The sequence below is a fragment of the Podarcis muralis genome, chromosome 1 (genome assembly GCF_964188315.1).
Source record: "Podarcis muralis chromosome 1, rPodMur119.hap1.1, whole genome shotgun sequence".
NCBI classification, from domain to species: domain Eukaryota; kingdom Metazoa; phylum Chordata; class Lepidosauria; order Squamata; family Lacertidae; genus Podarcis; species Podarcis muralis.
The window spans coordinates 40,249,140-40,276,572 of record NC_135655.1 but is presented as its reverse complement, the minus strand read 5'-3'; the positions used below and the strand labels follow the sequence as shown (position 1 = coordinate 40,276,572).

The 27,433-nt window shown below is 42.7% G+C and overlaps 1 protein-coding gene and 2 long non-coding RNA genes across 5 annotated transcripts in view; 2 read left to right on the top strand and 1 right to left on the bottom strand.

Annotated features, from left to right (window-relative positions):
- SPRED1 (sprouty related EVH1 domain containing 1) overlaps window positions 1-14,606 on the bottom strand; it is a 75,372-nt gene extending 60,766 nt beyond the window's left edge. The window contains exon 1 of the mRNA XM_028721863.2: window positions 13,737-14,606. Coding sequence (XP_028577696.2) covers window positions 13,737-13,768 — 32 coding nt within the window. The 5' untranslated portion in view covers window positions 13,769-14,606. The remainder of the gene's footprint in view (window positions 1-13,736) is intronic.
- A 294-nt stretch (window positions 14,607-14,900) lies between these two features.
- LOC114593483 (uncharacterized) lies at window positions 14,901-24,274 on the top strand. Of its 3 annotated transcripts, none has more exons than XR_013392395.1 (3): window positions 14,901-16,007; window positions 17,163-17,249; window positions 24,127-24,274. It is a non-coding gene; the product is annotated as an uncharacterized LOC114593483 (long non-coding RNA). The 3 variants fall into 3 exon arrangements; XR_003705707.2 differs by lacking the exon at window positions 24,127-24,274 and adding an exon at window positions 20,574-22,010; XR_013392394.1 differs by lacking the exon at window positions 24,127-24,274 and having other exon boundaries at window positions 17,163-18,361.
- Window positions 22,020-23,505, top strand: LOC144327324 (uncharacterized). The gene is made up of 2 exons (XR_013392396.1): window positions 22,020-22,290; window positions 22,814-23,505. It is a non-coding gene; the product is annotated as an uncharacterized LOC144327324 (long non-coding RNA).
- Window positions 24,275-27,433: the final 3,159 nt, after the last annotated feature.

Here is a 27,433-nt window from a genome sequence, read left to right as displayed (position 1 = left end):
AAAAAGGGGTCTCTGTGCTTGCATTTTACAAACTGAACACAACTGAACCTATTAAGGAAATATCTGCAGCAGACACAGCACTGGGAAATCCCTCCCATCCTTCGTTAACATCAAGGATGGCTCCAAGCTGCTCTGTAGCTGTACAGTGGTACCTCGGGTTAAGTACTTAATTCGTTCCGGAGGTCCGTTCTTAACCTGAAACTGTTCTTAACCTGAAGCACCACTTTAGCTAATGGGGCCTCCTCCTGCTGCTGCGCACATAGTGGCAGGAATACGTATGTGCATTGTGTTTGAATGCATATACTGTGAGGGTTTGTTTGCACATTTAACATGCTTCCTAAATTCCCCCCTAAAAAACCCCCACATAAAAATGCCTTCACATGGCACACATCTGAGGTCAGAGGCCAACTCTTCCAGAATCATTTGCCTTTTGCAAATGTTATTACAGCACACATACTCAGAATGTACATTTATATTGAGTTTATATTCCTCTGCATTCTGGAGAACTTGGAAGAGGACCAGAAGGAAGCTTTTGGCTGCAGTCAAAATTTGATTTAAGATTCTTTTTTTTTTTTTTTTTTTTTTTGCTGTGCACTGGTAAACGATACATTATGTACGGTGTGTCTCCCTAACCAAGGCATATGCATAGCCCTTTTGAATCTAAAAGTTCCATATTGAGTGGTTTGGCAGGAAGCCCTCCATTCCTTGTCCCAAACAGCCTGTTAATATATATATATCTCTTTTAAAAATATGAGCTCAGACAACACAGATCTACTGGAAGAACAGGGAAGTTAAACCTTGCTGTTCATGCTGTCCACCCTTCAGCCATCAGTGTTAGCTAGGTTGAAGGGACAGCTGCTTAGCAATGCAATGGTAAGGACAATTCCATGAGCTTAAAACATCTGCATCTTTTTAACCAGCAAATGACTCATAGGGATTGGAATTTGAAAAAAGGCTTGATAGAACATAACTTCTCTGTCTCAAAAGAACATCAGGTATAAGATATGTTGAACACATAATCATGAAAAATATCATCCTATGTAAAGCACAACCAGAAAGGAGAACGATACAGCTGCCTTAGTTCACTTTTTCATATTTGCAAAAAGGATACTGCAAATATTGTCAGCTCTGCAGCATTTAGCCAGCTGCTTGAGCTTTTTTTTGTATTAAGCAGCAGTATGCAACACTGTACTATGCATGGACAATAAGTCATAAAGTTCCAGTTCTAAAAACAAATAGAAGTCTTACTAGCATGTTTTTGCACAAGGTAGCTTAGAATATAGTGCTGTTACCCAAACTGTTTTTTTAATTAAAAAAATGTGTAAAGTTTTGACATGTCGCAAAATGAATTATTTAACTGTTAAATTAAAACTATTAAATTAAAAACTGAAAATATGGTTATGCTCCTATCAGTGTTTTATTGTTGACCAGAAAATTGAGCACAATAACCAATTTTGATAACTAAAAAAAAATTACATTATTAATTTCTATTATTGTAAGCATTTTAGGAATCATCCTAAAGAACCTCTAAGAAATGTCTAAGAAATGTAAGGTTAGGTAAAGGACCCCTGGATGGTTAAGTCCAGTCAAAGGTGACTATGGGGTGCAGTGCTCATCTCACTTTTCAAGTGAGGGAGCCGGCATTTGTCCACAGACAGCTTTCCAGGTCATGTGGCCAGCATGACTAAGCCACTTCTGGCGCAATGGAACACTGTGACGGAAACCAGAGCGCACGGAAATGCCATTTACCTTCCCACCGCAGTGATACCTATTTATCTCCTTGCACCGATGTGCTTTCTAACTGCTAGGTTGACAGAAGCTGGGACACAGCAACAGGAGCTCACTCCGTCACATGGATTTGAACAGACGACCTTCTGATCAGCAAGCCCAAGAGGCTCAGTGGTTTAGACTACAGCACCACCCACGTCCTTCTAATAAATGTGGCTTAAATCATAATATATAAAGGGGGGGGGGAATAAGGAAAACTCTTTATCTTACCACTTTAAAAAGTTTTATATGAAAAATAAAAGATTGGTATGACAACAGTGTAAGACTCCTTTTTGAAAAAAATATCACTATTTCCTGCATTAAAAGTTGTTTTGAAAGCATAAAAACGAAGTTAAAACTTCATGACCATTTTGAGTTTCTTTTTCTAGTGCAGTAAAACAACCTAATTTAAAAGCCACAATGTCATATCAATTTCACAAAAAGCTTGACTTTATCTTTTAATAATGAGTTTTATTTAGCACCAAAAATAGTGGTTTTAATTAGTAGTACAAATGTATCAAAGTATCAAAATGCACCCAAAGAGTAGTAGTACAGTATTTATTTATTTATTTACATTATATTACATAACAGTTGTCATATGTAAAACACCACTGCATTGCTAATTATAATTCTAAATTTTGATTTCTAATTTCAAAAACCGTTTATCGCTAACTCTTCACTCATGCATCTAAAACATGGACTTGTAATTAATATTGTGTGCTGCTTGCCTTGTGGCATCATTAGCATTTTTGTTAATGATAATTTCCAGAGCTGGTACCAAAATCTCTGTGCTTCAAGCCACATCATAATATTAACACAACCATAACATTAATTAATAAGAGGGCACAACCGAATGGAAATGGTGCATTCACAAAAATAACAAAGCAAAGTCCGTACAGTACGCAGCAGTAGAGCAGAGTTTGGGCAGAGGTTTGCTCTGTAGCTTCAAATACACAGCACGCTGCATAATTCACATGAAAAGCCAGAGTAAAATATCATCCACGCTACACTGTTCCAGTGAAACTGGTATGGCAGCGGCAGCATAAACAAAGACAGAAAGTGTTCGGCCACAAAGCAGGCAAATATTCAACAGGAACTACCATCACCCAACATGTGCAATGAATGCTGGGAGATGCAGCAGCAGAGGAAGTTGACTTAACAACCCCCCCCCCCACAATGATTGATTCATGCCTGGAGGAAACAAAGCAGGATTATGCACAGATAAACAGTTTTCGTCCCCAAACATTTGATTGTATTTCTGCATGGATGGCAAGCACATGAAGGCAACTCAAAACAAAACCTCATGGAAAAAAACTTAAATGTTTGTTCTAGGCCTTATATTGGCTATGGCTTAGGGCAGGGGTCAGCAAACTTTTTCACTGTCCACTGTCCCTCAGATCTTATGGGGGGCCAGACTATATTTGGGGGGGGGGGATGGGGAATGAACGAATTCCTATGCCCCACAAATAACCCAGAGATGCATTTTAAATAAAAGGACACATTCTACTCATGTAAAAACACGCTGATTCCCGGACCGTCCGCGGGTCGGATTTAGAAGGCGGTTGGGCCGGATCCGGCCCTCAGGCCTTAGTTTGCCTACCCATGGCTTAGGGGGCTCTTGTTGCCAGAAATATGTTGCTGGAGTTGCAGAAATTTAGTAAGACTCTGGACAAACACAGTGCAACGATTAGGAACAAGGGTTTTGGCAGTTACCTTTTCAGAGTTTCTATTTTTAACATTCTGCAATCCGCTGAGGCCTTAAAATTGGAAAGGATTTAAAAATACTTTAAAGACATTCTCTTGCTATTACTAAATTTAGCATTTTTGTAACCATTTCAATGTTCAAGTGCTCACTCCTTTAAAAATTGTCTCATTCATCTCACCAATACTGGGGCAATTCCATTAAAAGCGGGGTGAGTGTGTGTGTGTCATTTGGGCATGGAAGACTGCATCTTGTGCACAACCGTTCTCATGCATAAGACAGGGAACTGACCCCCCCCCCCCATTTCCACACACTAATATCAGTGCAAAATCTGTACCAGCTCATGTGAAAAAGCAAACCATTATCCAATCCCGTTCCACAACTATTAGGCAGTGCATTTTTAATGTATGGGTCTCTCTCAACTGCTCCTGAAAAGATCAGGAACATTACTGTGTGTCTTACTTCCACCTCTTTCCCACTTTAGAGGTAATTTCCCTGCCTGATCTCCAGAGAAATCAGACAGCATGCCAAATCTTGGTTAAGAGTGAACCGTAGCTAGCCTTAAACATATTTAACACTGGTGCAAATGGAGAACCCATTTTCAAAGAGAGAGGAAGAGGAAAGATTTTATTAAATAAAGCATGAAACATTTTGTGAATTGATAGTTCTCAAGATGAAAAACATTGTGAGATGTGCCACAAACACATGCACACAGTGTAACTGCAACACTACTTTTGACAGCTGGCTGTGTGTGCTGTGTGCTGCTATCTCGCAATAAAGCACGTTACCTGTTGCATAACATGTTTGGGGGTTTTTTTTAGAAAGGAGGAAAAGCAGTTATTCCGCAGCAATCCCCTACCTCAGTTATTTGCCATCTGCAAACTCTCCAACCACAGCAATATCAATTAGCATATCAGAGGACTGCACAGACTGTATAAATCCAATTCCATCTAAAATAGTTTTCGTTGGTAAGCAGCTTTTATGGGCAACTTGTTTTTCAGTGCCCCAGGCAAATGCTTAGCTGAACTTATTTTTGCAAAGCCTCCATTACCTGACATTGGCTTGTTAACTATGCAGACATTTTCCTATTACCATAGCAACATTGCAAGAGCACTAAAAAGGTATGTGTGCTTAGTTTCCAAATAGATGTTCAAAGCCTTGATAGTAAGGTAACAAATGATAAATTTTCATTTTGTGTAGTTTAATCAATACAAAGCAAAAAATCTAATTTGCGTTATGTTCAACTTTTAAAGACTCACTCTTTCCCCTATAAATGAAATTCAGATGCAAGGGCAGTAGAGGTCAAATTATTAATATATTTCACCTCACTAACGGTGCAGGGGTTGTTTTAAAGGGTGAAGTACGCGGAGTTCCTCTCAGTTTCTACAGAACTTATCGTAACTGTGCTCAGTAACATAACATCTACAAAATACAATCAAAATATACACTAAAACGCATATAATACAGAAGCCGAAACGAGAAAAAGGGTATAACCTGGTCACAAGAAAGCTAAAATAACCTAAGGGGATAAAACATGTCCCAGCCACCAAAAACAAGCAAAGCAAAACAAAACAAATCCTAAAGATTACAATATTAATATCAACATTAAAAGGATGTTAAAAGGATTAAGATGGAATTAAAAGGCCTCGGACAATAGAAGGGTCTTTGCCTGACAGTGTAAATACATTAGTGAAGGGAGAAGAAAGATGTTGGGGGGGAGTGGTCCTTAACTGAGTAGGGCTTGTTCTGCCTCCACGCCCTCGAAACATCAGATTGAGAAGGCACTCAAAGAATCATTAATCTGATATTTTGGTTCCCCTACCCTCTTAAAAGCCACCAAGTTAAAGATGCATCATTTCATCAATAATGGGAACAATCCTGCAAGAGTTAAGCACCTTTTCACGCAGTATGCTATGAAATACAGTGATGGTCACTGTACTGGATAGCTTTACGATAGGAATAGGCAAATTGATGAAAGGTAAGTCTATCACTGGTTAGCCGTGGTGGGTATGTTCTAGCATCTAGCTCCACTGTCAGGAGCCTTGTGCCTCTCAATACCAGTGCTGGAAATCACAAGCAGGGAGAGTGCTGTATCTTGTGGGCTTCCCACAGGCATCTGGTTGGTCTCTGTGAGAACAGGATATTGGACTAGAGGAGCCTTTGCCCTGAACCCGCAAGGCTCATCTTTTGTTCTTAAGGATGTTTACCCCTGTTTTGCATGCTTTCAAAGAACACGCCTGTGCACGCACAGGCTGTTTTCACACCAGGAAAAGGGCAGAACGGGGGCAGGGGGCAGAGTGGGAATGGGGTGTAACGGGTGTGCTTATGCACACTCTGCCAACACGCATGATGGCTCAGAATGCAACCCCCGCTCAAAACCAAGGTTTCCTGTACGTAAGGCAAGAGCAGCAAAGGAAGTGAAATTGCAAGTTGCAAATACAGTGGTACCTCTGGATACGCACACCTCCGGTTGGGTATCCTTCAGGATGCGAATGTGGCAAACCCGGAAGTGTTCCCCCCCCCCCCGGGTTTCATCACGCGCACATGCGCAGAAGAGGTCCCTCTGGTTGTGGAAACCTCGGGATCCGACTGGAGCTCCGGAATGGATCCCGTCCACAACCGGAGGTACCACTGTAGTTCCAAAGAAGCCTAAAGATGGCATAAACTAATCTGCAACATACACACACACTCAGTTTTCACCAGCGGCCATAACACAAACATCAACTTCTACTGACCCTGCAAATAAATTGGGTGGTGGTAATCGGAAAGGTACGGGGAATCCACAAAGGGCCATAGCATACCAACTGCAGCAATAGCTATTATGCTGTAGATCTCTCCATATTATAGTTGGCTATATAAAATGAGATAGGGCTAGATTTAGATGTAATACCTAAATAAGGTTTCGTGCTATGTTTGAGCCCAAGCCTTCTTACAAATTGTGATTTGAGGAATGATGCAACCTAACATCGTTAATAAAAATAATAAAAACAAACCAGAGCAGTGCATACTAGACTGACAGATTTGCTTTCCAAATGGAAAATTAATTTTAGCACAGGGTTCCAGAAATCCTGCTTACACAGCTAAAGAAGTATTAGAAGGCCAATAAATTGTGAATACTGCCTATCATATTGATCAGTGACAGGTTTAGAGTGCAAGCACACAAGCCAACAACATAAGCACCCTGACATTGACAACACTGTAATCTTACTCGCTCCCATCCTGCTAATATTTTTGTCAGTGCCCTCCTTTAAATATAAAAGCCTGCAACCAAAATTAACTTCATAATTAATTAATGTCATAAAAAACTAACTCCGTAATTAATCTATATGTACACACTATCAGTTTAACATGAGGCTAGGTCGAGTCCCCCCCCCCCTTTTCCATTCGGATCAAAGCTGGTTTGGGGGGGAAAGGCGTCAAGTGCAGTACAGTGGTACCTCCGGTTGTGGACGGGATCCGTTCTGGAGCTCCGGTCGGATCCCAAGGTTTCCACAACCTGAAGTGCCTGTACTGCACACACGTGCGGCGTGATAGAGCGCTTCTGTGCATGCGGCGAAACCCGGAATATACTTCCGGGTTTGCCGCGTGTGTATCCTGAAGGATACGTAACGAGAGGGGCACATAAGTAGAAGTACCTCTGTATTTCTTTAAAAAGAGAAAGGACACAGGAAGGATCTGGATGCAGAATAATTGAAAATGTGTACATAGTCCAACATAAGTATAAAAAATTCCAACTCACAAAATGCAGCCTTTATATTTACAGACCATTAACTCATAAAGAAAAAGAAAAAGAAAAAACTCATAAAGAAAAAAAGAAAAAAAAAGAAAAAAGCAAGAAAGGAACATCAAGTCATTTATTCACCAAATCATGGTACCACTGGTAGCTTTAGTATACATTTTTATTTAAACCAAAGCAGAAAGGTTTTTAGTTATTTAACTACACTTTTTTATTCTATGAACAACAAATTGGAAGTACAAATGAAAGTACTATGCAGGTAATATTACCATTAGCTGTTGCCCTATCAGCTGATTAACATATCCACTGAACTGGACTTCCTTAATTCCTCCTAATGGGCCAGAAATTTTTTTAACACTTTGGTTTATTCAAACCAATCCCAAAACATTTTAAATCTTTAGTCCTTTTATTAGTCCAACATATTATATTGACGGCAATAAGAAAGAAAGAAAGAAAGAAAGAAAGAAAGAAAGAAAGAAAGAAAGAAAGAAAACACATTTGTTTCTTACGTTTTGTCCTGTGATTACTCTAAGAAGCTCCAAGCAACATACTTGGCTTTTCCCCACTCCCATTGTAAGCTAAGCACTCCTGGGTAGACAGGTAGGGCCAGTCACTGTCCCTAACCTAAAAGCACCCCATGAGATTGACAGCTCGGAGTGCAAACCCTACACATATTCAAACGGAAAGAATTTTATGTTGGGCTATTTAGAATTGTATAGAGGATAGTGGGGAAGTTAGATTGCCCTGTTCTTGCTGCCAAGTCCTCGTAGCATCCTTCTGCATAATCACAGTTCTAAACGGTACAGGAAGCCTCAACAGGTACAGAAGGCGGTGTTAGAAACACATACGCTAGGTGCCAAACGGCTCCTTAAACCATGGTATCAATCGCCAAAATGGAATGTCTAGTTGCCATTTTGGGGCCAGATAGCTCATAAGTCACATTTTTCCATACGACTTTTTGGTTCCTGAAATTTGTGCAGATAAAACATCACAGACAGAATTCTACAGGTTGTGTCGTTAGTGTGTAAAAACAGGAAAGGTCCAAGGATCCCCAGGCATGAACCTCCAGATGGTGCAGGCATGATACGCCATCCGGGTGCCTGGGCATCTTCACTGGATGGCAATTGACAGACACCCAAGTGCAAAATGCGGCTGGTGGCTGGCAAATTTTGAAGCTCACTCTCCCAATGCAAGAATAGCTGGGCCAGGCATGGGGATGCAATGGGGGGGGGGGGCAAGGCTAGATGGCACATGCCTGTTCTCCTCACACAATTCTTCTCACATGGAGGAACTGAGCGCCCAAGCTGGGCTTAAGTTCCACAATGTTGAACAGAGCTTACTCGTTTGCAAGTTTGCTGACTGCAGCTTTAACGGTAATTTAAATGCTATTGTGGAAATCCTAGCACTCATATTTGTCACACCACAAAGATTTTATGGGTTACAGGGAAACAACTTGAGGAAAATATTGTATCTGCTCAGGAAATGGGAACCAAACAGTCATAAGGATGGGGATGTGGAGGGAAAGGCAAATAAATTGTGTAAGGATTCCTCTTCACCTTCACACACACCCCAAACCCTTCTAAGGTCTGCTTTGAATGATTCATGTGTGTACTTATTTAACCACCTATATGGTAGGGAACCAAGACTGGATTATTGGTCAGTGCCTGATGTTTAGTAACCATAGGCACTCCTAGAATATAGTGCTATTTTTAAAAAACGGAGTTCTTATGCGTCCACGTCAAATTTGTAGGCCACTGGGTGTCTGAGTTCCTTCTATCTCCAGACACTTCCACAACCTGGTGCAAGCAATGCAACAGCAGCTGGTAACATCTACAGAGCATGCACACACTCCAAAAACTGGACAATTACTTTAAAGTCATGCAATGCTTCAATCTGCTTATATCTGCAATTTAAGAATGTTCACTTCCACCCTAGATCACCACAATACTGCACAGTACTATGTGCACTTAAGCCTCACTGAAATCCAGTGGCCTATCTTGCCTTTTTTCAGTCAACGCAGTGATAATTTTTAGCCCTTTCTACAATTCATTTTTCTGTGTCCTTTTTCTCTAGAAACCATATCCCCACTTATCCTCTCCTAATGAATTATTCCTCTGTTTGCAATTTTGCATTTGCTATTCACTGGGAAAAGCTCTTTTGACAAACCACTGTGCTCCTCATCCTGCATTACTTGCAGTAAAAATAACATACAACTCCTTCTGTACATCAATAAAAGAGATCCAACGGACACAATTAAAATAATTTCATTAAGGAATTTTTATCTATCATGAAAACCTCTTGCAGATATTATTGTTAGTAAGCACAAACACTGACACACACATTCTATACATGATGCAAACAAAAGGTCATTGTGCATCTCTCTCTCTCTCTGTATAAATGTAATTTTCATATATGACATTAAAGGATGTCTCCATATTGAATGAGAATCAATGCTTTTGCATGGTAGATTTTAAAGACTAAATCAGTCTTAAGAAAAGGACGATCACGGGTATGCCTTTGAATATAAGCGCCACTGGGCTTCTGTGGCATCACAATCCCCCCCCCCCCCCCCCGGAAATGTACAACATGCATTTTAATTTTTGTTACAAGAAAAACTGGAACATAATAGCAAGAAGACAACTTACTGGGCATTCAACGGCATGCGAATATGGCTTGTAAAAGCTAAACTAGTCCCAAATCAACTACTGTATAAGCAGGATTCAAAAAGGACTCCTGGTTGCAAGTCACTGAATTGCTAGATTTTCCATTAGAGCCTCAGGTTTGCATTAGACAGGGTCTGTCTGTCCACTAGTTGCTTTCTATCCAAGAGTGGCCAAGGCCTGGAACCAGGTGCAACCAGGGTAGAAGCTCAAGCACCAAGTAATAACCTCTGAACAGTTTCCATGAATGACTGGGGGAAGAAAACAACCAGAGTTTCATTCTCTCAAGCAGTAGTCTACAGAGGCAATATTTTGGTATCATAATGTTTGCATGAATATTACTTTTAGCATATAGGGAACCATCATTACCTCCATTTATTTATTTTACTCAGATGGCATTTTCTGCGTGACTCCCTTTGAAATGGCATGCTTAATAAGGGATCCGAACAAAACTATATACACATACATTACAGTTAGGCCCCATATCAATTTATCAAGCACACTTCAGATCTGCAATCCCATGCATATAGTTACTTTCCCTAAAATGGAATTCGACAATGTTCAAAAAGTTTAAAGCCCTGACCTATTGAACTGAAACCTAGTATCTTTCTTTTAAAATGCAAATGAACATGACAAAACACAGTGTCAAGTCACATTAGAAACAAAAATATCCAAAATTTACTTGCAACTTCATGTGAACAGATATCAGACTACTTTCTAATTAATGAAGTGATTAGTCACTAATATACAACTTGCCATAGTAATTTGGCCCATCCAGCAAGCAACGGAAAAAGTAGGACTGCAGAAGACTTGGGAGATATGTATCTTAAAAACAAAACATGCTAGAGAAAGATGAGGAAAACAAGATTTATATAATGCATAGTACTGTGAAACCATAAACACTTTTTCTGACAGCATACCAGGCTAACACACAAACTGGTGAGGTTTGTTGTTAAAAACTCCCGGAAAATTGAGTTGTGCAGCTGCAATAACAAAATCTAACCAACGTACTGCTTTCAAAAGAGAAAAATACAATTAACAACGGTCCTGTAATATAAATGGTTGTATACTGAACACTGCAAGTTGCTTTTTGCATATACAGTCAGACACACATAACACAGTTAAGGCCTAACTAACTGTACTCAGCATGGACAATATACTACACAATTCATTAGAATGCAAGGAACTTTTCAAAGTGAAAACTGTGAACCGATGCAAACTAGAATTATTGGTTGCCATATTTAAGCATGGATGACTGTGGCAGCAGCAGCCGCAGCTGTGTACTGTATTTTCCACTATATCAAGTTCATAAAATCAACTTTTAAAGAACCCTAAGCTAATCCACGCAAAGCATAGAAGATCACTTCGATTCCAAGAAGAGAAATTCAAAATGTGACTGGAGAGCCTGATGAGAACACAAGGAAGGAAAAATCGGTATGAATATGTAGATGTGTTCTAGCATTTTCTTCAGTTATGAAATTCCTGTATGATGGCGATACAAAAGACGAATCGAAGAGATGAAGAATACAATTCAGACTGACAAACACATTTTACGTTATAATCAAATGTTCTGAAGGTGTTTTTGCATCCTAACTATTGAAGAAAACATTTTCTCTTAATTAAATAAATATTCTATGTTGTCCTAAAAGCATAATCAATTGGTCTTTGTTCAAATATTTATGCTAAAGTGCCACAGAATCATGGGGTGACACAGAAATGCATGCACCAAGTGGCACACAGAAATATATGCATTAACAAAGGGCTCTTCCCCAGCAATCACATTCAGACAGCTTTTGTGACTAATCTTGAGAATGTATTTCAATAATTTTACATTTGACTGGCTTTAAAATGCTTAATGAAAGTTGACTGCATAATAGCACTTTTATTGTAAAATGCAATATCTAATTAATAATCTTATTAACTTTTCTTCAATTAAAATACAGGGGCCGATTACGGCGTGAATATCAACCAGCAAGGTCCGCAAAACTGCACAAGTAAACAGGGTGAAACGTTTTGCTGCTGCTTCAGTTATAGCAGTGTTTACGTCTTAAGCCACTTTCACATAATCTTGTATTGTTTTAGAAATACTGGCAGTTTCTGATGTGCCACATTAAAAAAAGGAAGCTAGCTACTAGAAGATTCTATCCTCTACCACCCCAAAGATCCCTTAGTGACATTACAGCAGTCCTCAGATTATGGCCTCGATTTTTTTCTTTTAAAAGCACACTTCTTTTCATATTCTGGCAAGCAAGGTGGTGCTTTTGCAGATACCCTGACACAAATCTGTGCCTTTCTTTTAGAAAAACAGGTCTAATGTGAAAGTGGATCCATGTAGACACAGTGTACTGCACTGTGAATGGCCAGCCAGGTATTTTATGAATGGAGAGGATCACGTGCTCCCAGCACTTCCCCGAGCCGATATTTCCCACATAACAGTGTCAACAAGCAGAGAACAGTATTTTTCGAGACGAAAATCCAGAAAACCCTAAACCTCGAACATACTAGGCTCTTTCTACCTTCATGAAAATTTCCCATTTCTTGCAAGCCATGTTCAGTCGAATGTCGAAGGTGGCATAGGTCTAATTATTATTTTTTATGAATGAAGACTGTGGTATGCAAATTAGAGCGATTCACAAAAAAGAAAATATGGCGGCCGCTTCCCTCTCGGTTCCACGGGCACTGCAGCACTTCATCTTACCAAGTAGCTCAATACAATGTTTTGTACTTGTTCCTGTTGCAGTTCAGGATTTGTCCTTGTTATATTATGTGATTCTGGCTTAAGAGTAAAGCCATTCATTAAAAAAGCAGAAGCAGAAGCAGAAGCCTGTTCCTTTACCGATCCATCTTAAGGAATTAAGGTTTTATATGGAGGAATGTATGCAACTGACAAGTGTTCCCTTCTCCACCAAAAACCAGTATTTCCTCCTACAATTCAAATTACTTGCTACAGGCACTGGAAAAATAATTACCGTGTGATAATTCTGCCAGAAGGATGCTTTTGCACTATAATTGAGCCACAACTATTGCAAAGTATGTTTGAGAAAATGACTAATTCGCAACTCATTCTTGCAGAAAAGAACAACCATTGACAGGGCAGGATGCAGGAGTCACAGGCAGCGTCAACATTTTTCATTCTTTAGAAGAAATGGGAAAGTTCAGGATTGTTGACATGACTACCCTGTTTCAGAAATTATATATTTCATAGCAATTTTGAAGGCTACATCCCTACAGATATAAAAAAAGAAAACATAAGCCCCCAATAGATTTCATCCAAGCCAAGCATGTTAAATATATTAATATCTTGCACGTTATATATATAAATACCTTCATTCTATTCCCCATTTAAAGAAGGGGGGGAAGGGCGAAGAATCCTAACAGCTCGTTAAAATGTATATATAAAGCTTTGGGGAAAGGTTTAACACTGTATTTACACTGACTCATCCAATTAAAATTCAGGAACAGTTTCCCTCGGGATGAAGCTCCCACTCACTACTTTCTATAGGAAACATGCAAACGAAAATAGACTTCTTTCCCCCCCACAAAACGTTGCACGTAGGCCACTGGAAGTTGAGGGTCGAGGGGGGTGGCGGGCGGGAGACGGAGGGTCCAATTCCTCAACACACATAGCTAGGCAATTTTTTCACCATATCCTGGGTCTGCCATGACTTTTCCAAATTACCAAAACAGTCAGATTCGGGGGGGTGGGGGGTGTTTACATATGCAGAGAGACACACACATCAACCTATCCGTACGGAGCCAGCTATGTAAGGAGCCCGAAGAGAGCAAGTCAATGAACGGTAGGGGCGGGTGGGGAGAGAGAAACGCCAAGCCGAAGAGACCCCCAGCCCCGAAGAAAAGCCGAGAAACTTACTCGTTGTTAGAATTCGCCGTCTCTTCGCTCATTTTTTCCTCACCGTGATCCGATCCGGGGATGGAGCAGCACCGACGCAGCCAGGGCGCAGCAGGAGCTCACCAGAAACCTCACCATTGTTAAACCCCACCGATGCCCCCACTGCACACCCTTCCGCCAGAATGGCCTCAATCCTTGAGGTGGGTCCCCCTCCGAAAGCAGCAGCAGCAACAGCAGCCTTCCCCGCCTCTTCTTCGCACGGAAACGGAGGGATCCTGTTCGGCCGAGAGTTGGGACTGATTTCTGCTTTGGCGGCGGCAGCAATCGAAGCTCTTTCTGGTCTTTTTCACCGGGAACCGGGCGGCTGGCGGCGGCGGCGCCTCGGCTGCAAGCGAGGCTCCCTAGCCGTGTCCTTGTGCCGCATCGGCACCAGGAGCCCACATCTCCCGCTGCCGCAGCAGCAGCTCCTCAAGCCTGGCCTCCTGGCTTCCTTGCTTCACCCCCCTCCCCTCGTCCCCACGAGCAGGTCCCCCCAGCTCCCCGCCGCGTCCCTTCCTCGCTGCCAAACCCCCGGGGCAGGACGGAAAAGCACCGCGGCAGAAATTCCTCCGGACGCCCGCAGCAGCAGCAGCGTCTGCAAACCCGATTTTTACAAAAAAGGAAGGAGGGGGAAAGCAGGCGGCTCAAGTCCGACTACCCCGCCAACAAGCAGAGGCAGCACTGAGGGAAACTAATTCAGCCCCAGGCAGGCGAAAAGGAGAGGGAGGGAAAGAGGGAGGAAGAGGAGGAGGAGGAGGAAAGGAGGAGGGAGGGGGGAGTTTGAAAGCAGCCCGGAGGTTAGAAAAGGGGAGGGGAGGATGCGTCACGGCTGGTGGCGCTGGAGGAGGAGGAGGAGGAGGAGGAAAGAGGAGAAGCCGAGAGGAGAAGTAGGAAGAGCTCGTCCTTCTCCTCCTCCGCCACCAGCCCTGGCACCCCGCCCTCTCCCCAACCGAGAAGGCGAGCAAGTTCAGGAGCTGCTCCCCAGGCCCACCCGGAGCAGCCACAGCCCCCGAGCCTCTCTCTCTGCGCCCCCCCCCCCTTCCTCCTCTGACTGGAAAACTGGGCGGAAGCGTTGACTTCACGCTCCTTCCGCCGCCAACTCTCCGAGGCGACGGACGGGAAAGGAGAGCCCGGGCACTTGAGAAGCGCCTCCGTCCGAAGGAGCCGCCGAAGGGCGCAGAACTTTTTTTTTTTTTTTTTTTGCCACGGGGCTGGGGAAGGGCGGAGAAGCGCCCCCCCCCCACACACACACATAGGCGGGCTACGTCGCCTTCCCTCTTTGCACGCGGCTGGCGCCCCGAGCCCCTTCACTCGGAGGAACACGGCTGCCAAGGGCCCCGATTCCCTCCCCTCTCTCTGGGCAGCCGGACAGCACAAACTTGCTGTTCCTTCGCGCGCTTCCAAGGCCGGAGGGGGGGGGTTTCCTTTGGCTGCTCATTCGCCGCCCCTCAAATAAATAAATAAATAAGCAAATGAGCAAATATCGGGAATGTTCCTCAAGTTTGCACAATAAAACCCCCGGGTTGTGGCGCGAAGGGATTTTATTATGGAGGCCACGCAAAGCTCTCTTCCTGCTCGAGACTGGCTGGTCACCCGAGGAAGCGGGTTCCTCCCAATGGAACAGTGGAGGGCACAAGTCGGAGCAAAACCCAAGTTGGTTCTCGGGTGGTTTGCTTTGCCACCCCGTGCCTAGAAAGAAAGAGGCTCTTGCTACCGAGGCCCTGAAGTCTCATGCCTCTCCTAAAGGAGTCGCTCTTTTTTCCTTCTTTTTTGGCTGGGCTACCTCCAAGGAAGAACAGGAGGGAGGGGAAGAGACTAAATGACCACATTCCCAGCCCGCCATGCAAAAATAGTTTCCCGAAAGTAGTTCCCTCGCTCGCTTATTTTCAAAGAGTTGCGAGTGTCTCGCACGCGCACCGCGGAGGGATACGCGGAGTTGTGCACAAGGCCACACGCGCGGGGAGGGGAGCGAGGAGAGTTAGGCGCCAGGGCCAGAGAGCCAGCCCCGCTGCAGAAGAGAGGGAAGCAGTTGGAGCCTGCACGGTGCAAGGCGCGTGCATTTCCCTCCGTCCCGCGAAGTTGGCTTTCCCCGTGGCCGCCTCCTCTTCCTCTTCTGCAAAGGAAGGGCTGGCGCGCTCCGCTTTTAGCACCCTCCGGGCACGAGGCGTGCAGCTGCTTACGCACGCTCCGTTCTAGAACTCCGCGCGGTGGAAGCCGCGGGCGGCGGATTCGCTTCGCGTTCGCAGCCCTACGGTAAAAGGTTGCATTGCTTTGAAAGAAAGAAAAGGGGGAAAAAAGCTTTGCATTGCTCCACCTATTCAAGAGAGGAATAAGTGGGGGTGATTGCAATAACCCACCTAAGGTCTGACTCCTGTGAAAACCCTGCCTTTTTTTCTGGCGGGGAAAGGGGGAGCAAGGCCTTGTTGTGATTACATCCCTTCTCCCTGCGAGGATTTGATTCCTTAGGCATGCATTCCTCTCTTGCCAGCGTTGCAGTAGTTGTTCACCGATATTTCTTTGCCTCCCCCACCCTCCACTAGTTAAGGTGGCAATCTTAGCTGTTTAAGGTGCCACAAAACTATTGTTTGTACTGCAGCAGGTTATTAACCTGGCTACCCCTCTGGTAATTGTTAGATTTTATAAAGGGATGAAATTGTTAATTTAAATGTAGCAGTTGCAAGAGTGGTAGCTGCGTTAATCGGTTGCATGTTCACAATGTGGCGGTCGTTTCATACAAGGGTCCCTTCAAAGGGGCAGCCCCAATCTGTGGTTTCAACGCATTTGAATCATCAGCACATAGCAAAAGGGTGACATTAAGTTGTTCTGTTGTGCTTCAGATGCTGCTTCCTTGTGTTGCACCAGGAATCCCAAAAGCAGCATCCGATGTACCATCTTTGCAAGAAAGGCCAAAGAGGCTTAAGTGAATTCTTAAGACACTCCTGTAATCTGGCCTCTCTCATTGCTTTTGTTGACATCACTTTTTTGTGATGGTTTTAATGGGGGCAGCACAAGTCAGAAGTCCTATTACACTGGGGAATTGGAGTCCTTATAAGTGTGTGTAGGATATACAGTGGTACCTCAGGTTACATACACTTCAGGTTACATACGCTTCAGGTTACAGACTCCACTAACCCAGAAATAGTGCTTCAGGTTAAGAACTTTGCTTCAGGATGAGAACAGTTTCAGATTAAGTACGGACCTCCGGAACGAATTAAGTACTTAACCTGAGGTACCACTGTAATAGCATCCCGAAACTGTTGCTACTTTCATAATGCAGAACCTGCGCTTGAGAGGCACATTGATACTGATCAGCCACACTTGCCTTTGATCCCTCCCTTCCTCCGCCCCCTCCTTTTATGTCCCTTTGGAATTTACATCACTCTTAAAGAATTCCCTGGATCCTTTCAGGTGTGAAGATGGAACTGCACAGCCCCTTCCTGTGAAGAACTGGCCCCTCCTAATCCTCTTCATCTCATTGGGCAAACACTGCAGAGGGTAAGACTGCAGGTTGTAAACTGTGCAGTGGCTTAAGCATGTGGTGAAGGGAAACAAAAGCTGCAAAAACAAGCACCTACATAGCAACATTGACAAGACATGCTTACAGTGTTGCTGGCAAGCTTATTGCTGCACACCAGTCATGAAGTTTCCACCTGAAGACATCCTTAAAATTAGCCATTCAGACAGCCAGAAAGAGATCTGCACACATTCCGCAGCGCAGACCACTTAATACAAACTATGGTCACAAACTCCACAACTCCCAGTGCGGTGTCAGTTTCTGCAAACTCTTGATTGCTGTCACATTGCAAACGTTAGTGAGAGATCCTCGGCTTTCAGGACAGTATCTGTCATTAGTTTCCTTGATGAAACCTATGGTCATTCTGGAGTAATAGCATGCCCACCAGTCTAAGAAAACCTGCCATGAAATTAATTCCACTGGTAAAGTAAAGCAGCAAGCAGCTTCAGGCTAAGGAACAGTGGGTTGAATCCAAGGTAGTGCTAAGGCAATTGTTTCATCATCACAAAGATTTCTGCTTGTGCCACAGAATGTTCTCCCCCATGCACCTTTTAGAACTTCTAGGGGTTCCTCCAGCCCTCTGGAACAGATTTGAGGAAGGCATGGGGCGGAGAAGGAGGAGAAGGGATAAAGTCCCATTTCACAAGTGGAAATCCTTGTACTGACAGGACTCATTAGTAGAATGTCTCCAAATGAATAGAATGTAAAAGGGACACTTAAAATTATTGTTTACCTTATTGATTAATGGCTGCAATCCAACACATAGTTTAGCTCCTAAACTCCCAGTGAACTTGATGAGATTTAAGGATCCTAACTATATGCAGACTTGCAACCTTAGCATTCCTTCTCATTTTCTGTAGTCACAATCCTTTGGCTGGCAAAACAGAGGTCATTGCCCAGATCCTGCTAATAACGGATTTAGCTGGACTGAGCTGCTTATATTAGCACTTCAGCAATATCTGATCTTGTTAATTTCTAAATGAGAATCCACATATAAATGTCAGATGGAGAAAATACTTTCTGGGCATAACAGAATTGTGTACTTAAACTAAATTGGTTTTCTAACAAATCTCATAAACAGATTTCTACCAGATCTGTGTGTTGGGAAAGGGAGGAACTGCATTATTGACTAGATACACTAATTTCTGCAAATGATTCTAAACAACTGATGTTTAAAAGTAAATTGACATTTATATATGTATTTATTTAAACAATTTATACCCTACCCTTTGGTTGAAATCACAATACTCAGGATGGCTTGCTAAAAATTAAAAATTGCACTCCCTAATCATCATCATCATCAAATAAAACACTAAAAGTTACCAAGGTAAAAAATATCACACCATAGAGTAGCCCCCACCAAAATTCTTAAGCTCAGCAGGCCAAAAGCTGGCCAGAACAGAAATATCTTGACTAAGCATTAAAAAACCAATAATACTTGCAATAACATCTATGTCAGACATGACAAACTCATAAGACTCTTGCAGCAGATGGTTAAATGCATCACTTCAAACAGAAGCAGCAGACACAGAGAGGCGATTAGTATCAGGAACTATTGGGGATGTGTGGATTTAAACCTTTCTTCCTGTGCCATGATTCTGGCAACTTCCCCCACCTCAGTTGCCACTCACCTTTGGAGGGCCTCTCCCACTGACTGTAAAAACCGGAATTGTTTAATTCACATACACTGGTACCTCGGGTTACAGACACTTCAGGTTACAGACTCCGCTAACCCAGAAATATTACCTTGGGTTAAGAACTTTGTTTCAGGATGAGAACAGAAATCGTGCTCTGGCGGCGCGGTGGCAGCTGGAGGCCCCATTAGCTAAAGTGGTGCTTCAGATTAAGAACAGTTTCAGGTTAGGTACGGACCTCTGGAACGAATTAAGTACTTAACCTGAGGTACCACTGTATCTTGTAAAATCTTTGCACCACACAGTCATCCAGAGTCTTCCACAATGTCTCATATGTATTATCCCACCCTTCCAGCTCAGTATAGTTTACATAGTTCTCTGCCACCATTTGTGCACTTAGGGAATTTTTAATTATTATTTGTTTAAAGGATTTATACTGACCATTCAATCCAGTGATTACAGACTGATGGAAAGTATGGAAGAAAGGAAGAATGAGAGAGAGAAAGCCACACACCCCAAAGCACACATATACAACATAGCATCCAAAACACACCTCCTTGCATTTGGCAGTTGAGGCTGTATGTTCTTTCTAGGTGGGAGTATAGCTCAGTGGTTGAACGCATATTTTGCATATGAAAAGTCCTAGATTCAATTCCTGGTATCTTCAAGTAGAGCTAGGAAAAGACTCCTCTCTTAAACTAGCCACTGCTAGTCATTGTTGACAATGGTGAGCTAAAAGGACCAGTGATCCTACTTGGCTTCTGATGGTCCTTGCTGGCAGGGATGGTGCGAGGAGCAATCTGTCTGCCACTGTTCATTCTCTGGTTGATGTACGATGACGGATCTCTTGGTAAACCTTTGTCTTCTGCTTTTCTCTCTCCTCATATTTTTAATGGTTGTACTGGCAGAGTAGCCAAACCTTGGAGCGGCAGAGTCGCTGGGCATTACTTTCCACATAAAAAAGCAGGTGTCCCTGGGCAAGCCAGCAGGGCAAATGGAAAACGGTTTGGACCCATGCCTAGAAGGCACGAGATGAGCAGAAAACTCCATGCCCATGTTGGCTACTCATTTATATTCTTCCTTTGTGATTTGCCCCTTCTGTTTCCTATACATGTCACATTTAAATCCCTGCTCATCTGAAAGCGCCTTATACAGCCACACCAGTTTCTTTAGATGCTTCCCACTTTTATTTCTTGGAAGGCTATTCAATACCTCACATTTAGGAAACTCATCCGTCATGAACTCCCTGTTATTTGTAAGCCTCCACTCACATAATTTAAAGATTTTTAGGTTTTCTAAAACCGAAAATGTCCATTTAGGAACTTTTATTGCACAATAAAGATGTATTTAAATCAAGAGAAATGAATGAGGATGTATGCCTCTATCCATGCAATTGGGGGAAAACTAATTACAGAGACAGTTCTTTGAGGGAAACAATGCATCTGCAGCAAGGTGGGAGGACTGTTATATAAGGAAGGCTGTTTAGGGACACCGTTAATAAAGTCACAAATGACGTGGGTTTGTTTTATTTTTTCATGAAGAAGGTATAACCAAGGTTGGAGGAGGGAAGAAGCAATTTTATACCCATTGCTTTAACATTTTTGTTTTTATTGGGGGCTTATTAAAGCAATTTAGAATATTTAGAAACATTCCCTTCTTTTTTGCTAAAAGGAAAGAGAATGCATGGTGATAGCAAAAGGATGTGTTGATCAGATCCAAGGCAACTGACCGCGGATGAGTGTGCTGATAATGTACTTGCTACCTTCTGTGGTGACGACGTTAGAAAAAGGGAATTGCAGCCTAGAGATGACAAACTGGGAGGAAGGCGTGGGAAGCACGCAAACCATAAGTTTCCGGCCTTTGTGACTTATCCCAACAATATCAAAATAAGCTCCAATAAACAAGAGGGGAAGACTCGAGAACAACGGAAGCAGATCTCAGAACACTCCAAGCAGCCTAGGAAGGCCCAGCCCATAGAATGATCCCTGCTACTCCCCAGAAGAGGAGGAGACGAGTGGTGGTGATAGGTGACTCCCTATTGAGGGGAACAGAGGCAGTAGTGTGTGAAGGAAACAGGATGTCACAGGAGGTGTGCTGTCTTCTGGGTGCAAAGATTCACAATGTGATGGAGAAGTTGCCAAGGCTTATACAGCCCACTGCCCACTACCCCTTATTTCTGATCCATGCGGGTACAAATGATACTGCCGCACAAAGCCTGCAACACATAGCAAGGGACTATGAGACACTGGGCAGGGAGCCGAAGAGACTTGGGGCACTGGTAGTCTTTTCATCACTCCTCCTCGTTGAAGGTTGTGGCCCAAGAAAAGAGAGGAAAATACTTGAGATAAACCACTGGCTGCACACACAGGTGGTGTCGTCAGGAAGGAGTTGGCTTCTTGGATCATGGTCTCCGCTTCCTTGAGGAAGAATGTGCTGTCAAACCTCCGATAGCCAATGGGGACAGCAGCCCCAAACACCTCCTTGCTTGCCAGTAACCTCACCTTTTGATAGTGTGGTGCACCCAGAGAAGAGGGCTGGCAGGTCATCTCAGTAACTGGGTCGATTTGAGGGGCTGGAAGCAGGGACAGACTGATAATATGGTGCCCTGAGTGACAACAAAAATTGGCACACCCAAAATATTTGTTATTTTCACAATAATTCATTTTTGTACAGTTGCTTTTTTATGGATCTTCTCAATAGGTACCCATATAATACAGGTATTATTATTAGTATTATTTTATTTTGTGGGAACCACCCACACTGCTCTAAATCTGGTATTGCTGGATGATTTCTGCAGAATTATCTGTCATTTGTGTGAATAAAAAGTGGCAATCTGACATAAGCATCAATCCTTTGCATACATACCTGGAAACAAATCCAGGATGGATTAACGTCTTAGCAAATTTGCATAGAAGTGGTCTGAGGGTACTACCAGAATGAATGACCTGATAGTGTCATGTTTGATGAATCAGCATGCTTGACACATGGAATCCATGTGGGCTGCAATTTAAAGGGATAAGGGCATCAAGAGAGGACAGCCCAGCAACTATGCTACAAAAATAGAAGCAGTGCTACCAATGTCTGCTGCCACCTTGGGTTGCCAACTGACCCTGGCAGACAAAGTGTTGAGGACATTGATATGAGCATTTCTTTAAAAGTATCATGTTTTAGTCTAGATGCTCTTAGGTGAGATGTGCAGTTTAAAAAGGGGGGACTGAAAAAAGTTGTATAAGCTGTCTTTTTGAATGTCCTGCTGGGCTGCGTCAGCAGTGCAATGGGAAGATTTCTGTTGTTGTTCAGTTTCCTGTTCCGTTTATCTCCCTCTTCCTTAAAACAATTTCCTTCCTAATAAAAGGAATGTGCTGGTGCTGCTGTAGTTCTGACACATGTTGTTCAACTTTTCATTTGTTGGCTTGGGCAATGCTGGCTGTTATGGTTTCAAACATTTTTTATTTTTTTATTTTTACTGCTGGCTATATTGGAAAGCTTTGGATTTTATTCTTACTCATTATTTTGTAGTTCCATTTTTGTACAGTGCCCGGAAAGAGTAACTTTTTAAAATTAAACGTAGGTATTTTCAAAGACTTCCCAGTAGTGATGTATGGAAGTGAGAGCTGGACCATAAAGAAGGCTGATCGCCAAAGAATTGATGCGTTTGAATTCTGGTGCTGGAGGAGACTCTTGAGAGTCCCATGGACTGCAAGAAGATCAAACCTCTCCATTCTTAAGGAAATCAGCCCTGAGTGCTCACTGGAAGGACAGATCCTGAAGCTGAGGCTCCAATACTTTGGCCACCTCATGAGAAGAGAAGACTCCCTGGAAAAGACCTTGATTTTGGGAAAGATGGAGGGCACAAGGAGAAGGGCATGACAGAGGACGAGATGGTTGGACAGTGTTCTAGAAGCTACCAGCATGAGTTTGACCAAACTGCGGGAGGCAGTGGAAGACAGGAGTGCCAGGCATGCTCTGGTCCGTGGGGTCACAAAGAGTCGGACACGACTAAACGACTAAACAACAACATTTTCAAATAAAATAAAAACTAAATTGGAATCAGTGACAGGGAAAATAGGAAAATACATATGCCAGCTCCACTACTGGTGTTTGTCCCTGTTCCCCATCTCCCACCCACCCACATTTTGGGGAACTGCTGGAATGGGAACCTTTCCCCTGATCTCCAGGCAGGCCTTTACTGACATAGGCATTTCTATTCAGTAGGACAACAGCTGCCGAGTTGTGTCCAGGAAGAGCTATCATGAAGTCACATCTCCCTTCTGATTAAGGACCCATCTCTCCACCCTGAGAGAGGGAGACCCAAAACGCCCTATGGCGTCTTGAGAGCCCTCAAGAAACATTAGAATTGTAGCCATAGTTTATTTCCCCCCTTTCTGTTTTTTTTACAGCTTCCTCCTGTACAGAGTTAGGTGTACCTGAGCCCACTAATGCCTAATTCTGCAAAGGCCTAAGCTGTTAGTGCATTTTTTTTAAAGTATATTATTTATGTAAAACAAAAGGGGGAAAATCGGTCCTGTATAAATAAGACAAATAACAGGATTTTTTTGTGATTAGACATTTCCTGTCATTTGAAAACATGCCTTCAGGTATACATACATGTTAAAGTCAAGCAGGTTTGGCTGATCAGGAGTTGCTGTTTTTTCCTGTCCTGGTGCTTTACTGAACGAGGGCTTAGTCAAGTGCAGCAATTACATTCCTCATGCCAGGAAAAGGCAAATACTGAAGTATATTGAAACTTGATAGCAATGCAGTAATAGCCAGACGTGCCCAATCATTGCAACTTGGTTCTTAATGAAAAGGGTGCTTTTTAAATGCACAGTTTAAACCGTCGCTCTCCATTCAACTATCTGTGCAAAATCATTTAAAAATAAAAATCCCTTGTCACCAGTTCCATTCATTGTTGCAGTTTTCAAATGTATTGGTTCTTTGTCCTTTTCTAGTGTATGGATTGCAACTGTCACTGAGTTACACAGCTTGCTTTAGGCCCATAGCCAATGTGATTACAGCAACAACCTCTGAACCAGTGAAAGAGAGAGAGAGAGAAGAAAATAAGGTAGTCTTTAGGCCCACTAGAGACAAGATCTGTGCACCAGGCTGACAATGTTAAATAAATGTTTAACAAAGTCAAATGAAAAGAAACCAGCGAAACCACGGGCTATTCAAAGCTGTCACAAGCTAATGGGGTCCTTGAAGCATTTTTTATTTTTTGCAGCAAACTGAAAATAATAACCATCCATGCCATCGATGGTGTGACAGGAACTCTGGGCTATGAGCCTCTCAGCAAATGTTATCAGCAGAAATACTCCTGTCTTAAATGGATTTGCAAATTCATTTATTCTAAATAAAATGAATGCAACCTGTTTGGCAAGCTGTTGTTTTTGTTATAGAGTTACTCTAGTTGTTCAGAAAAAAAATCTCTAGAGGGTAGAATAAGGTGTTATGGGTCAACGAAAAAGACACAGTTATATGTAGCTGTTTATGCCAAACGAGAAACAAATAGTTGTTTTATCTGCAATATTATTGTTTATCACTTCCATAGGATCGTTTAGTTCAGAGGGGTTTGGGCCCATATGCAACACTATCCTCAGTGCTATGTTACAAAATAATTTGCTCCCATTTTATAGATGGTAAACTGATGCTGAGAGAAAATACTTTGCCTAAGGCCTCTTGGTAAGATTGTTGCTCAGTTGGGTAACAAATCACCTCATTTTAACCAGTCAGTGGAATGGATGCTGTGGATTGGATTCCCTCCCTATTCTAATAGCCTCTTCTTCTCTTGGAAGGGGTAGAAGAAGTGTGCTGTGAATCATAAAAGTGACGCTGGATCTAGAGAAGTTCATCTATTTGTGCAAACTCCTGTGCATGACTGGACAAGTGCTTTCTTAAGTCTTTAACATGGCTACAATCTGTATCTTCCTTATTCACAACCCCTGACACATTGTGCATGTGCACTGCAAGACGTCTTCCACTAGCGCTTGTGCAAAAGTCCTTGGAACAACACTAATTCATTTTCTCTTGTTCTTTTAGATTCAGGTCCTCCTTTTAAAAAACATGTGTTCCACCAAATGCCTGTTAGGAGTCTTTTCAAAAATAATACACTAGGAGCAAGCCTGACTGAACATGGAGGCTTACCTCCGAGTAAACATTGCAAAGATTGACTTGACAGTGTTATAAATGAAAATAATCACTTGTTGCTAGAAGAAACAGCCCTTTTTATTTTTAATGCTCTGTGTTTCAGATGTTCAGGTTGCGAGTGTTATCTAGCCAAAACAGCAACATCCACCCCGAAGAGGGAGGAGTCAACAGATTCCATGTGGTGGTGGTTTGCAGAAGCTCCCCCAAAATAATTGAGGGGCGGGCCCTCCAAAGTGGGGAAGGAAGCCCAGTGAGCACTGAGCATGCTCAGTGGCCATGGAATGCTGACTGGTGGTGGTGCCTGAAAACAAGGCAGAAGGGGGAATTAAATAGTAGCTCTCCTTCTGAGCAGGGAGTACTTCACAGTATAGTCACATCCACACCATAAATTGAACAAGCATTTAAAGCACATAGCTTCCCCCAAAGAATCATGGAAACTGTCGTTTATGCCACACAGAGCTATAATTCACTGCACACTTAATAAACTACAGTTCTTAGGATTCTTGGAGGAAGACATGGGTTTTACATGTCCTTTCAGTGTATGGCAGGGGTCAGCAAACTTTTTCAGCAGGGGGCTGGTCCACTGTCCCTCAGACCTTGTGGAGGGCTGGACTATATTTTGAAAAATATATATGAATGAATTCCTATGCCCCACAAATAACCCAGAGATGCATTTTAAATAAAAGCACACATTCTAATGTAAAAACACCAGGCAGGCCCCACAAATAACCCACAGATGCATTTTAAATAAAAAGACACATTCTACTCATGTAAAAACACACTGATTCCCGGACTGTTCGCGGGCCGGATTTAGAAGGCGATTGGGCTGGATCCGGCCCCCAGGCCTTAGTTTGCCTACCTATGGTGTATGGTGTGGATGTGACCCCAACATTTTGTTTCAGGTCCCCCTTGTTACATAATACATGAGAACTGTATTAACTAACACCAGAAATGGGTACTTAACATCATCATCAACAGTTTAATCAGTTGACTACTGTTTAACCTAGTGATTACATTTTGCAGCCCACATAAACAGGGATTTGACTCTTGGTTGCTCAGTTTGAATATCTTTCCTCTAGCTACTGCTGTGCAAGTTTCTGCAGTCCAAACGTCTCTGAAGTTGCAATCTTGCACATACTTCTATTGGGAGTTAGCCACAATGAACAAAGTTGGACACACTTTGAGTAAAAATGCATAGGATTGTGTGGCGCAGTTTGCCTATGGAAGTCTACATTTTTTTTATTACTAACTCAGTGTATCAAATTCACATTTCCTTGGATTTCAAATATATAGAATAGTTACGTTCAGGTGTCATTTTTCTGGCAAAATAACACTCTTCAGGTGTAAGCTTTCTGTAGGTTTGTGAGAATTCTTTTCAGCTTGGCCTAACATAACACTATGGTGATTCATTCAAACAGCCTATTCTTATTTGAGAAATGTGGGTCATTCAAAAACATACTACAGCTGTTGTGATCGGGGATACTGACAGAGTGTTTCCAGTTATTCACTCTAAATAGGAAATTTAGACAAGTATAACACAGAACATGTGGTTGGAAAGGTGCTCTGTTTTTGGTGGAATTCTTCCATTGCTAAGTCGTTCATCTCTTAAATGTCTGCAAAAAGCCTTTTTAAAAATCTTGCACACTAGGCTCAATTATGCCTTATACCTGGCTGTTAAATTTAGTGGGCAAGTATGCACTTACATAGTCGATATACAAATACTGTAATTAAAAGTTAGTAGAATCCAGAGACAGGTATTAACACCAGAGTGGTTACATTACTCAGAAGCTTAAAAGGTTTTGCCACCACTAACCGTGCACCCAAAACGTGATTCTGAGTACTTCTAAACCAGTGTTTCCCAAACTTGGATCTCTGGCTGGTTGTTTTTTTTTTGGGGGGAGGGGGACTACAACTCCCATCATCCATAGCTAGCAGGGCCAGTGTTCAGGGATGATGGGAATTGTAGTCCAGAAAGAGCTGGAGACCCAAGTCTGGGAAACACTGTTCTAAACCATGGAACGTGACATGAGATGTGTCTCAGCATCAGATTGGCTCTGCCACTGCAGCCACACCATGCTGACCTCCCTGCCACCTCACCCCTCTCAGTAATCAGCAACCAGGTAAGCAAAGCCAGGTAAGCTGTACAGTTCTGCCCTGCCCTGCCTTGATGACAGCAACTGCACAGCTGTACATGCTTTAATGACATCTTCTTTTATCTACTGCAACATGCTCTAGGTAAGGCAACCTTAGTATCTAGGTATCTAGATCTAGTATCTAGATGTAGTACAGTGGTAAAGGTAAATGGACCCCTGATCATCTCGCTTTATTGGCCGAGGGAGCCGGCGTACAGCTTCCGGGTCATGTGGCCAGCATGACTAAGCCAC